This window comes from Engystomops pustulosus, chromosome 7 (genome assembly GCF_040894005.1).
Source record: "Engystomops pustulosus chromosome 7, aEngPut4.maternal, whole genome shotgun sequence".
Taxonomy (NCBI): domain Eukaryota; kingdom Metazoa; phylum Chordata; class Amphibia; order Anura; family Leptodactylidae; genus Engystomops; species Engystomops pustulosus.
In genome coordinates this window covers 123,540,664-123,554,611 of record NC_092417.1, presented here as the reverse complement: position 1 = coordinate 123,554,611, position 13,948 = coordinate 123,540,664, and the positions used below count along the sequence as shown (strand labels likewise).

General features: G+C 44.5%; 1 protein-coding gene across 3 annotated transcripts in view; it reads left to right on the top strand.

The window, feature by feature from the left end:
- Nucleotides 1-13,948, top strand: part of NECAB2 (N-terminal EF-hand calcium binding protein 2) — a 535,939-nt gene that overhangs the window by 505,411 nt on the left and 16,580 nt on the right. For all 3 annotated transcript variants that reach the window (XM_072117736.1, XM_072117738.1, XM_072117737.1), the window contains one exon: nucleotides 9,143-9,255. In XM_072117736.1, the coding sequence (XP_071973837.1) occupies nucleotides 9,143-9,255 (113 nt within the window). The remainder of the gene's footprint in view (nucleotides 1-9,142; nucleotides 9,256-13,948) is intronic.

Here is a 13,948-nt window from a genome sequence, read left to right as displayed (position 1 = left end):
GCGGAGCAGAGTGGAGGAGAGGGGGAGGACGGAGCGGAGGAGGGGGGGAGGACGGAGCGGAGCATAGCGGAGGAAGCGGAGATGAAAGGGACAGAAGGAGCGGAGCAGAGTGGAGGAGAAGGGGGAGCCGAGCGGAGGAGGGGGGGAGCTGAGCGGAGGAGGCCGGGAGCGGAGCAGAGTGGAGGAGAGGGGGAGGACGGAGCGGAGCATAGCGGAGGAAGCGTAAATGAAAGGGACAGAAGGAGCGGAGCAGAGTGGAGGAGAAGGGGGAGCCGAGCGGAGGAGGGGGAGAGCGGATATGAACGGGACAGAGGGAGCGGAACGGAGCAGAGTGGAGGAAGCGGAGATGAAAGGGACAGAAGGAGCGGAGCGGAGTGGAGGAGAGGGGGGGCGGAGCAGAGGAGGGGGAGAGCGGATATGAACGGGACAGAGGGAGCGGAACGGAGCAGAGTGGAGGAGAGGGGGGGAGCGGAGCGGAACAGAGCAGAGGGGGTGTCAGCCTGGGATGGTGGTCAGGTGGACGGCAGGACAGGCCGGCGGGCGGCAGCAAGGTCCGGTTGGCGGCAGCACGGGTGGGGGTTCCAGCGGCAGCATAGGCAGACTGGCGGGTGGTAGCATGGACGGCCGGGCGCACAATGCCGCCCCTCGTCCAGCAGGTGGCGCGCCGCCTGAGGCGAGATTCTCAACTCGCCTCATGGCAGGTGCGCCCCTGATCAAAGCCATATACTTCACTTCGCTGGCTGAGGCTAATGAATGCCTGGAATTACATAGAAATACATGTCAAGGAAATATTAATCTAAAATGTGAAAGATTTGTTAAACTAAATGACAATTGGCAACTATTGAAGCATCCAGGCAGCATTTACAACATCCTGGAGGTCTGTACAGCTTGATAAAGACTGGTCTGTGCTGACTTCAAAAGACATTTGGTCATCTCTTCTCTACCCCCAACCCCTTCATCAGGTCTTGGAAACGAAAAAACTGTTTGAATATTTCTGGACTCTCCTCTGCATTAACACTTTGTAAAATCCTGTATGGATCCTGTGTGTGGACTAATTTATAAATGGGAGTTTCTGAAACCTGAACCAAATAGTAAATGTATAAACCATTGTAATATGCAGGAAATAAGCATTCACTCTATCGGAGCTGCTGGACAAACTGGTGTGTTCCATATTTCTCCCACCTCCAGGGAATCAGGAATTTTCTCCCTTTTTATTTGATAAGTTTTGCCGTGTTGTGTGTCATTTTATTTTGTAATTCTTTTATTTTAATATCTTTTTAGAAGCACTGAACACCTTTTGTAATTAAAGCCTTTTAATTTTGGTCCCTGTAGGGGCACATTTACTAAGGGTCCGCAGCTGCGAATCCGTCGGGTTTTTCCCTAATATTTCCGCTTTGCGCTGTATTTCACGGGATTGTGGCGCACGCGATCGATTTTTGACACAATCGCGCCAACTTTCACATGACAGAAATCGGGGGGCGTGAAGGATTCGGAAAAACCGCAGAATTTAAAAAGCCATTTGTGTCGCAAGATCAAGCACTCACATACAACAGAAAAAAGCAGGTGGACTTCGGCGGACCTCGGCGCAGCAACTAAACCTGGTGAATATCGGCGCACGTACCTTAGTGAATCCCGGCAGAACCCGAATCAGCTTCGTAGAACCCGCCGCTGGATCGCGACTGGACCGGGTGAGTAAATGTGCCCCATAGTCTTATAAAGTGTGGTTAGCTGTGTGACTGCTAGAGAGCTGAATGGGCATGTCTAGTGGTGTAACAAGGTGACTGCATGAGAGGCAGGAGTGGATGTAGAGTTGGATACTTATTGGTCCCAGTGTAAATTCAATAAGTGGTGGCAGCAAATACTCATAATTAGAGTGCAAGAACTGTAAGGTGTAATTTGTGCTCAATTTGTGTCCTCTTCTGGCTCCCAGGATCTCTCCTAAGGTCCGAACCCCTTCCAGTCAACAAGGACGAACAGCTTACCCCTCACGGTCTTTATGTCCAGGACCTCTTTAATCTCGTAGATATCCGTGGAATCAGCCTCTAAAGCATGAGGAGGAGATTGCTGAGAGAAGCGGTTCAAGATGACAGGCTTCAGGAGGGAGACGTAAAAGGAGTTTAGGATGTGTTTAATCACTTCAAAGGGAACAAGGAAGCGGGGACCAAGCTTGTAACTAGGTATTTTCTGCTGGACATATCTGGAAGGCAACCACACCTTGTCGCCCGGAGAGAAGAGAGTAGGAGTCCTACGCTTCTTATCAGCGTAGGTGCAGTTTGTGGCCCGGAGAAGAGACTGATGGGTCTGTTCCAAAATCTATTTGAGATCCTGTACCAGCTCCTCTACCACAGGAACCTCCGAGAGAGTGGACAGAGGAAGAGGAGGACGAGGGATTCGACCGTAGACCACAAAGAAAGGACATTCTCCAGCTGACCCAGAATGGGAGAACTCACCCCATGGTAGCAGACAGGACCAGTCATTTTGACGGGCTGAGACGAAGTGGCGGAGATAACAACCCAAAGTCTGATACCCTTTCTATTTGACCAATCGACTGAGGGTGTGCTGGAGACACAATGAATGGCAGAACTTGGACACAAACTGGACCCCTCAGTTGGACACGATATGTTGAGGAAGTCCATGCAGCCGGAAGATATGCTGGAAGAACAAACTGGCAAGACATGGAGCAGAGGGAAGAGCTGGAAGGGTAAAAAAATGGGACATCTTGAAAACCGGTCAGTCACCACCGAGATGACGGTTTTGCCAGAGGACGGAGGAAAATCAGTGACAAAGTCCATAGCCATGAGCAAATGGGTATTGGCAACCAAAGCAACAGTCCAGCTGGCTTGATGCAAGAAGCCTTGTTACAAACACAGGAGGTGCAGGATCCCACAAAATACAGACATCTTTAACCATGTCAGGCCACTAGCAGTAGCAGGAGATCAGGGCCACTGAGTGTTGCCCAGCCAGACACGAAGAATGTCTCCAAGACTCACAAAAGTGGTAAAAAATTGTTGTTTAGGAGAGAGAATATGCTGAGGGACTGGCATATTATCCAATGACATCAGTGGCACAGGAAAGAGCATCAGCCTTGATATTCTTCTCCGCAGGATGGAAATGGATCAACAGGTTGAAGCGTGAAAAGAAAAGAGACCTGTGGTTAAGACGCTGAGCTGTCTGGAGATACAGGAAGTTCCTATGGTCTGTATATACACAAACCAGATGGAGGGCTTTTTCCAGAAGATATCGCTATTCTTCCAGGGCAAGTTCGATGGCCAACAGTTCTCTATCTCCAATAGAATAGTGGGAGAAAAAGTCTTGGAAAAGAAACCACAAGTGAGAGTACAGCCTTTATGACCTTTCTGGGTGAGCACTGCCTCAGCACCTACAGAGGATGCATCTACTTCAAGATGAAAGGGCTTCCCCATGTCAGGCCAAGATAGGACTGGATCTGAGGTAAAGACAGACTTCATCCTTGAGAAGGCTTCTTCAGCCGCTGAGAGCCAGAAACGGGGATTGATACCCTTCTTGGAGAGCACCACGATGGGAAACACCAGAGGGGAAAAATGCGGAATAAACTGCCGATAATAGTTTGCAAAGCCCAGGAACCTCTGAATGGCACGTAGACCTTCTGGGTGTGGCCACTGTAGAAATGCAGACAGTTTAGCAGGATCCACCTGGAGACCTCTGTCATAGAGTATATAGCCAAGGAAAAGAAGGCTCTGTTGGTGAAACTGACATTTTTTGAGCTTGCAGTAGACGATTAGCCCGGAGGCGGCCAAGAACTTGCCATACATGGAACTGGTGGGCCTTGAGGTCTGGGGAGAATACCAAGATATCATCAAGGTAGAGCACAACACAAGTATACAGCAGATCTCAGAAGATGTCATTCAAGAATTCCTGGAAGACAGCGGGAGCATTACATAGTCCAAGTGGCATCACAGGGTACTCACGAGTGTTAAATGAATCCCACAAAGAATTCCACAGACACATTTAAGGGTGCATTAACAAAATTGATTAATCGAGCATTCAGCTATGGTCAGATTCATGAAAAAGAACTTACATTTTTTAAATCGGTTACACCCATGTTAGCGACGTTCTACAGTCTCACCAAGGTCGAGAAAGGATTGGATCTGTTGAAGGGGAGACGATTGTCTCAGGGATTATCACATAAAATGGCGCATCGGCGCCGGCATGCGCGCGACGGAAATCGGGGGGCGTGGCCGAACGAAAATCCGACGGATTTGGAAAAAACGCTGCATTTAAAAAAAAAATTGTGTCGCGAAAATTTCACTCACCTTCATCCAGGATAGGCCGGTGTATTTCGAGGCATTCCAGCGGACTTCAGCGCAGCAGCGCCACCTGGTGGACGGCAGAGGAACTACCATCATAAATCCCAGCCGGACCTGAATCCACCACAGAGAACACGCCGCTGGATCGCGAATGGGCCGGGTAAGTAAATCTGCCCCAATGAGTTCATCTTGAAATCTCTTGAAGTTTGCCTATCGCATAACTATTTTCTGTTTGACGGTAAATTCTACCACCAGCTAAGGGGCACGGCAATGGGTTGGCCATGTGCACCAACCTATGTAGGTTGTAGTGGGTACGTGGCCTGTCCATTCACCTTTGTAAATAAACCATTTACTGCCAGTGTTACTGGAGAGGTAATCACAATTAACTCCTTCATGAATTGCAAAATGGAGAGAGTAATATATTGGGTGATCTGTGACTGTGGGGCTGAATATATTGGGAAGACCTATAGGGTACTAAGAAGGAGAATAGGTGAACATCTGGCGGATATCAGAAATTCTAGAGATAGTACGGTGGCAAAACATGTTCTTGAGTGTCATGGAGGCAATGCCAATGTGCTCCGTTTCCATGGCATTGTACATATACCAAGAAATGTTAGAGGGGGGGATTGGAACAAAAGGATACTACAGACCAAGACCAAATGGATTTTCAGATTGAATACTGTAACACCAGCAGGTCTGAATGAAACGCTGAATTATGCCTCCTTCATTGAGACATACACTCACCGGCCACTTTATTAGGTACACCATGCTAGTAACGGGTTGGACCCCCTTTTGCCTTCAGAACTGCCTCAATTCTTTGTGGCATAGATTCAACAAGGTGCTGGAAGCATTCCTCAGAGATTTTGGTCCATATTGACATTTGCCGAGATTTGTCGGCTGCACATCCATGATGCGAATCTCCCGTTCCACCACATCCCAAAGATGCTCTATTGGATTGAGATCTGGTGACTGTGGAGGCCATCTGAGTACAGTAAACTCATTGTCAAGTTCAAGAAACCAGTCTCAGATGATTCCAGCTTTATGACATGGCGCATTATCCTGCTGAAAGTAGCCATCAGATGTTGGGTACATTGTGGTCATAAAGGGATGGACATGGTCAGCAACAATACTCAGGTAGGCTGTGGTGTTGCAACGATGCTCAATTGGTACCAAGGGGCCCAAAGAGTGCCAAGAAAATATTCCCCACACCATGACACCACCACCACCAGCCTGAACCGTTGATACAAGGCAGGATGGATCCATGCTTTCATGTTGTTGACGCCAAATTCTGACCATACCATCCGATTATTGCAGCAGAAATCGAGTCTCATCAGACAAGGCAACGTTTTTCCAATCTTCCAATTTCGATGAGCTTGTGCAAATTGTAGCCTCAGTTTCCTTTTCTTAGCTGAAAGGAGTGGCACCTGTGGTCTTCTGCTGCTGTAGCCCATATGCCTCAAAATTCGATGTACTGTGCGTTCAGAGATGCTCCTCTGCCTACCTTGTTTTTAACGGGTGGCGATTTGAGTCACTGTTGCCTTTCTATCAGCTCGAACCAGTCTGCCCATTCACCTCTGACCTCTGGCATCAACAAGGCATTTCCGCCCACAGAACTGCCGCTCACTGGATGTTTTTTCTTTTTCGGACCATTCTCTGTAAACCCTAGAGATGGTTGTGCGTAAAAATCCCAGTAGATCAGCAGTTTCTGAAATACTCAGACCAGCCCTTCTGGCACCAACAACCATGCCACGTTCAAAGGCGCTCAAATCACCTGTCTTCCCCATAGTGATGCTCAGTTTGAACTGCAGGAGATTATCTTGCCTACATGCCTAAATGCACTACAGTCTACATGCCTAAATGCTTAGTCTACATGCCTAAATGCACTGAGTTGCCGCCATGTGATTGGCTGATTAGAAATTAAGTATTAACGAGCAGTAGGACAGGTGTACCTAATAAAGTGGCCGGTGAGTGTAGATGTGTATATAAATAAATTCCATAGATACATCTTGCGACCTCTTTGACTGTTGTACTGTTTAAAGTATCCTTATTGAGTGAAAGTAACCTTTCAAACAATACTTACCTTTGAATACTCATCATTAGCTATTGTCTACCTGTGGCTACTATTTTGGTATTGCTTTGAATATCAAACTTCAAAGCATTTTGTGGCATAAGTAAGCACACAGTTTTAGGCTATTCAATAAGCGCTCATAATCTATAGGACTTCCAGTTTGATGCGGTTTACTCTTTAGGCTTTAATTTATGCTATGTAAACCTGTACTTGCATCACTGTGTCCCAGCGTCTGCTATTCATTTGACTTGGGCCATTGCTGCAATCGGAGCGGTGTGTGTGCTGGGCTAGCGATTCAGTGGGTGATGCCCAGCAACATCACGGCCTGGACGTCGCTTCCTGAACACCACGTGACTAATCATGTCGTCTACGAGATGTAGGCATGGCCATGCCTTCCCGAAAGTGCTGGCTAGTTTAAATACTGCAGGACATGGGCAGTAGGGTTCAGAACACGCCAGCTTACTGCCCGGACCTGCATCATGGTGGATGGCATGAAGAGCTGAGCCACTGCTCCGTCTTCTTGGATTCGCGCCAAATATTGAATTGCGATTTCTCACATTTTCATAAAAAACACAAAATCACGCTTTTGTGGGTAAAGCCCTATAAATTACCCCATCATAGAAACTACACCCCTTAACATATGTAAAACAACTTTCATGGAGTTTATTGTTTAATTGTTTTACAGGGGATAAAACAAAATCGGAGGCAATTTAAATTTTTTTAACTAAATGAATGTGTTTTTAAAAAAATGTGGATAAAATACAAAAACGCTCCACAAAGTTTGATACCCAATCTGTTTTGAGTGTAACAATACCCCATATGTGGTGGTAACCTGCTGTATGGGCAGAAGCCAGGGCATTGAAAGGAAGCTGCGCCATTCAGAGCAGATTATGCATTGTCCCTTTTTATTGACTATACAATCTTTATTTTTTTTGGCAATGTGGACAAATAAGGGCTTATTTTCTGTGACATGAGATGCACTTAACAAAAAAATAATTTTTGTGGGTCATTAGCTCATTGATGAGATTTTATTAACTCTTAAATGTATGTAGAAAAAAAAATCGTAAATTTTACGATTTTTTTTACAATTTTTTTTTCTACATACATTTAAGAGTTAATAAAATCTCATCAATGAGCTAATGACCCACAAAAAAATTAGTGTCTCTTTAAAAATACCATATTATCTTTGCTCTATATATCACTACAATTACGGTGATACCTCATTTATATAGTTTTTTATATATATTTTTTACAATATTACTGAAGAAACCCAAATACAGAGACACACTGGACCCTTGCACGCCACGGTCATGGGGTTAATGAGTAAGTGGTTAATGCTTGTGATAGGTGGAAATCAGTATAAATGCACAGGGTATCAAACACAGCTTAAGTAGGCACAAAGATCCGGCAGAGGACACAGGAAGGGGCCGGCTCATCGACAGAGCAAGGGGATTGCCGCTGGAGCCAGGGAAGCACCGCCTGCTCCTGCTGGCAAGGAGGGGCACAGGGAGTAACATGGTGCATCTGCGACCCGAAACATGGAGCACTGGTGACATATATGTGACATATATGTGGCAATACCATATAATCATACTAACCTTCCATCACCCAGTGACCTGTCACCACTATGTGCAATATGGTTGTTAATATTGTAACAGATTCCCTGTGAAAGAATAAGTCAAGCATCACATGATCAGTCATTTGAACCTCGTGATCTTCTGACACTCCACCCAGTGTTATACCTAATACAATGTTTCTGGTGGCATTCTTACATTTAAAAAAGCTCACTTGAATATTTTAAATAGGTATGACTAAGGACTAGAATATTGTTTTGTCCGAAACGCATGACAGAAAGCAGTTATACCCTACTCATCATATGTTATCATGAGTGAGTAATGTAATGATATGAATATCACTGTATACTGATGTATGTTCTGATTGTAAACTGCAATAAAAGTTTTTTTTTAAAAAAGCAGGCCGGAGTGCTGGGACGCAATGTCCGTCGAGCTGGACTGCTAATTATTCACACCAACATGGAAGAAGGAGGTATTTATCAGGCAGGAGGTATGAATTGATGCCTCTCGCATAACGTCACCTCCCTCTGCCATGCTGGTGGTGAGGGCGTGAATAATTAGCAGCCCAGAGCGCCAGACATCACTTGTGGTAGATTTCTTTTAAGATGTTCAAAATTGTCTGGTCTCAAAGATCCTCCTGCAGTACAGCCTCTCCTCTCTTTCTATGTACCGTTATTTGGAGTCCCCCCCCCCCTCCTTCTGTCTTTCAGTTTTTACTTACTGATTCTCAATTTTTTAATGAGTAACTAATGTCCTGGACCTGTATTCTGGGATTGTCAGCAGCCTGTAAATTGTACTCCTGTTGGCTTATATCTGTTTATTCATGTACTCCTTCCACTCAGTTTCATTTGTCTTAAGAAAGAGAATTTTAAAAAGATAAAAAATGAGATGTTCATAATTGTAACCTGTAGAATGTTACAAACTTGTGTCAATAAAATTGTTTTAGTCAGCCACATAGCCAAATTTCTGAGTTTGTACAACAGGATCACAGGGTAGATAGGCTTGGGCACTTTGTGGTCCACCCCTCAGCGCTTACTAAAATCTTTGAAATTGTATAGCACGTCCAAAAAATTAAATGCCTTCAGGTATTTTCTCACATTTTATATAGTATATTCTATGTTAAATTGTGTGGGTTTTTTTACAAATTAATTTTCTGGACAAACAACCCATCATTTCTACTTACAATAATGTCTTTTAACTGCTTCTCTTTCCAGTACCTTTACTTGGTGCGACAAGAAATGCAAGTTTACCAGAAATCTTTGGGCGAGTTTTGTAGTTCTCTGAAACAATATCTGAAGAATGTATCAGGACAAGAAGATTGCATCCAGTGAGTGCAACTTGATGTCTGTGTGTGATATTCAGTCATGTGTATAGGCAGTCCCCAGGTTCTTTAGGTTTGTTCTTGAAGAAGACCTGTTGATGATCTGCCACTGTGGCACTGTAGATACAGCTATTTTTATAATATGCAAATGAGTAGACAAAGAGTCAATTCTGAAGAGAAGAGTTACGGTTTCTACAGAATGCCAGTGACCACACATCCACGTTTTGATTGACAGCTTAGTGTCTCTTTAAATCTTAGCCTGAGAAGACAGGAAGTCCCCTCCCCGTCCTTACCAGAATGCTGTTCCTTTCACTGCATGGTGTATTTAGCAGTGAGCAATGTGTGGGAAACTGTAGATCATGTGCACCATGATGCGCTGAGCCAGATGGTGGTGGGCAGAGCCAAGCGGCGATGGGGGGGGCCAACATAGACCAAGGAAGAAAATGTTTCAAGAGCATACAGTGGGAGGAGGCATATTTAAAATGGGAAGAGTAGGGGTGCATGCACACTGCTTGGCGAGAGCAGACATGATCTGCTGAGCTCCGTAACTGGAATGGTGTTGCCGCAGCCAGAAGCCAGCCTTCAGCGTAAGACCCGAACTCAAAGAGGCCAGTAAGTCAAGGGCATGACCAGTACTAGGAATAGGTCGAATTCCAGGCCCCAGACTCTCAATATAGCAGAAAGTAGCAGGCCGTATCTCCTGTCATGGCGCTGATGCGACAGTCAGATTCCTGCCATGGAGACTTACATTCCCTTGCCCGAGTCCCCCGAGGTGAGGGCAAGGGAATGTAAGTCTCCATGGCGGGAATCTGACTGTCGCATCAGCGCCATGACAGGAGATACGGCCTGCTACTTTCAGCTATATTGAGAGTGGTACAAGTGGTACTGAGCTCAGCCTTCCCTAAAACCAACCTGCTCCAGAGCACTTTCAGCGCAGAGCTCTCGCGGCTCTCGAGAAGTTTATGGCGCCGATCCAGGACATTTCTTAAAGGACTGATGATTTAGAGAGAAGGAAGGATGAGGCAACGGACGCCTTAGAAGATCAAAGATCAGAGCAACTGGAGATAAAATGTGAGTACAGATCTAGAAAGGGGAATCTAAGGATAAGGGGACTGCCAGAAGGCATTACACATCTAAAGGAGACGGCCACAAATCTCTTTGCTGCACTATTGCCTCAGGTGGTAAAAACAACCCTGCACACTGTGCGCATTCACAGGGCTTTAGGCAGACAACGAAACCCGGAGGTTCCAAGAGATGTGGTTCTGAAGTTACTTGATGAAGATACCCGAGACCGTATCCTATGTGCAGCCCGTGATAACCCCAATTTACCAGACCTCCCCGATACAGTTAAATGGTTTGCGAATCAGTCCAGCTACCCTGGCTAGAAGGAGAGCCCTTGGATCCATCACTGCGGCCTTACAAGCAGCGCAAGCGAAATATAAATGGGGCTTCCCTTTTGCTGGAGGAAGGCATGTAAGCTTTAGAACGTAGTGGTATCCCACTAACTGAGATGACCTCAAGACATCGTTAGTCACCTAGACCGTCCAGAAATTGGCAAGAGATCTTCCCAAGAACCATGACTCTGAAGCAGTGGCAGGAATGTTCTAAAAGTTTGCTGTAGATGTTCGGGACTTGTTTTTAGTGATCTTTTTCTCTTCGATTTCCTTTTTCCTCCCTTTTTTTTAAAAATGATTCCTCTCTCCAATAAGTTTGGTTTCTTGGTTGCAGGACACACCAGGATTATTGCTGCCCCCTATAGGAGAAGTTTGGAGACGGCTGACGTAATATAAGGCCCTCTCCTTTCTCCTGGAAAGTTTGATGTTGATCTTGATGTTTAGTTTTCTTGTTTGTCCTTGTCTGTGTCTTTCCCCATCTTTCCCTTTTTGTGTACATTCCCTTCCCTGGATGGAGATAGTGACGTTTTTTGCAGCTACAAGGAAATGTGAGTATGTACAGGTTGATCTTTTGTACTATATTTCCCTACATTTGCTATACACTTATAACCATAGATATGAGTAAGTTTATTTCACATAGTGTACGGGGCTTTAATTTGCCTTCTAAAACGCATAAGGCATTTATTGATTATATCAAACATAAATGGAATGTCATCTGTTTACAGGAGACACGCTTCTCCAAGACTTCCTCCCCCTCTTACTTTCATAGCAAATACAGAAGAGTATATCTCTCCTCTCGCACTAGAAAGATAAGAGGGATGGCATTGCTCTTGAAGAACTCTTTCCCGTTCGAACCTAGCACCACAATTGTAGACGATAAAGGTGGCTTTGTCATTCTATTGGGTGACATTCAAGGGGTTACCACATGTATTGTAAATAGCTATATGCCTCAGGGCGAGTAGGGGAGTGCATTTCAAACAATTTGTACCCATTTAGCATCATTACCATATTGTGCCTTAATCTGGTGTGGTGACTTTAATTTTACCCTGAATCCCAATCTTGATAGTACTGCTCCAGAGAGATTGGAGGTGTCGCACAGAAAAAGGAAGCTAGCACACCTTTTAGGGCGAATAATCTAGCTGACACCTGGAGAGAATGTCAACAGGGTATTAGAGGTTATACGTATTATTCACCGGTCCATAGGACTTATTCATGTATCAACCTCATTCTCACTAATGTAACCATAATGCCATCAGTATTATACTCTAGACACGTACCATCAACATGGTCTGTCCATGATTTAGTACTTACGATCTTTAAGCTCACTATGCCCACCACCTCAGTCTACCGGTGGCCTCTTAATGAGGTGATGTTACAAGACCCACTAGTAAAGTGGTTGAAGAGGACCTTAAGAGAACAATTGCCCCCCTGAAACACCCATAGGGTATCACATAAAAAGTATATCCAAGGTAAATTGATGAGCCTAGGGCCTCACAGGAAAAAGGAGCAGGGTAAATTGCAGCTTGAACTGGAAAGTAAACTTCTGAGGTTGGAACAAGCTAATCAGATCTCCCCCTCCAGGTATCTTTATAGACAAATCTATGAGACTAAGTTACAACTGCAGATAATTCTCACAACATAGCAATACGTTGGACTTGGGACCACTTCGCAAACAAAATAAGATAATAGATAAGATGTTAGCACAAAAATTACAACAGAGAGAATCCATCATGTTTTTTCAATAAGAGACTCAAGTTGTAATATTACGTCCCACCCTAATAGGATTTATCAAGAGTTCCATAGCTTTTATAGCGTTTATACTCCCAGTCCCAACAATCCAGCCCCCAGACACTGAATAATTTTCTTTCTACCCTATACCTTCCTTCCCTCACAGAAGTGGCTGCCTCAGACTTGAGGAATCCTATTACCCGAGAGGAAAACTTAAAAACTTTAAATTAGTTAGGCCCAAGGCCCTGATGGCCTATCAGTGCTTTATTACAGAAAAGTCTCTCATATACAACCCCCCACCCACATTTTTTCCCACTGTAATAATATGATGAAAGGTGAGCAAATGCCCACTGAATTTTATTTGGCCCATGTGGTAGTAATCCCCATACCCATGAAGGATGCTTTGCTGGTTAAAAGTTATCGCCCCATCTAACTTCTTAACCTTGACTTGAAAATATTCACTTCAATAATGGCCCGTAGAATTAATCAACTCCTCCCACAATTAATAAATGGAGACCAGGTGGGTTTCATCCCTATGAGGCAAGCTCCAGATTATATTAGAAGGGCTCTAAATATTATACATTCAATTCACTAATCCCGGTCACCCTTAATTAAAAGCTTTCGATTCCATTTCTTGGTATTATTTGTTTTCAGTTTTAAACAAGCTCGGATTTCACCCGGCTTTTGTTAAAACTCTGAAGTTCCTACATTATACTGTGGAGTATTGGGGCTTAAATCAGTTGCTACCTAACTAAAGAGCACTGCCTAGCTCTACGAGATTTGAATGGATGTGTATGCGTGACCCCTTTGGAAGGGGAACAATCTCCTATGTATATGCTATTCTTTATGCTCCCCCACCAGAAATCAAACTGTCTATCATGGAACAATGGGAAACACACCCTTTCATTAAAGAGATAGAAACACTGTTGTGATGCTCTTTCAAGAGCTAGCCTCCGCACTTTCGTTAACCGAAACCGCACTTAAACTTTTGCATAGAACGTACCTAGTCCCATTGCATCTGCATAATATCCAAATGTCTCCAACCTCTGTTTTAGAGGATGTCAGGAAATAGGTAACCACCAACATATTTGGTGGACATGTCTGGTGGTGGTTTGATTTTGGACGGATATCCGCACACTCCTGACTTCAGTTCTTTCATTAAGTATAACCCTAAATCCAACTGTATTATTGCTGGGGAATAAACCCTCTAGCATTAACAATAGAATCCATCGTTTGCAGCTAAAATAAAATATAGGAACTAGGTGGTGTAAGCCCACGCTGTCCAGGGAAGTAGTTGTCAACATTTAAACCTGATTGTTATATAAAAAGATTGAGGCCATAAGAATGGAACACTTTAATAATGTTTAGCAACCATGGATTATGTTCTCTGCTACGTCTACGTGTAAGGGATATTATACTTATTATGCAACATCCTGTGTATACAATGCAACAATACAATGCAACGGTATTAATGGAGAGGGGTGTAGCTTTTGTTGGAATCTAATGGAACGCCAAAGTTTTCAAGAGTGTAGTAAAAAAGGTAAAGTGGCTTGTAGTGAGGTGGGCAGGAGACCTGT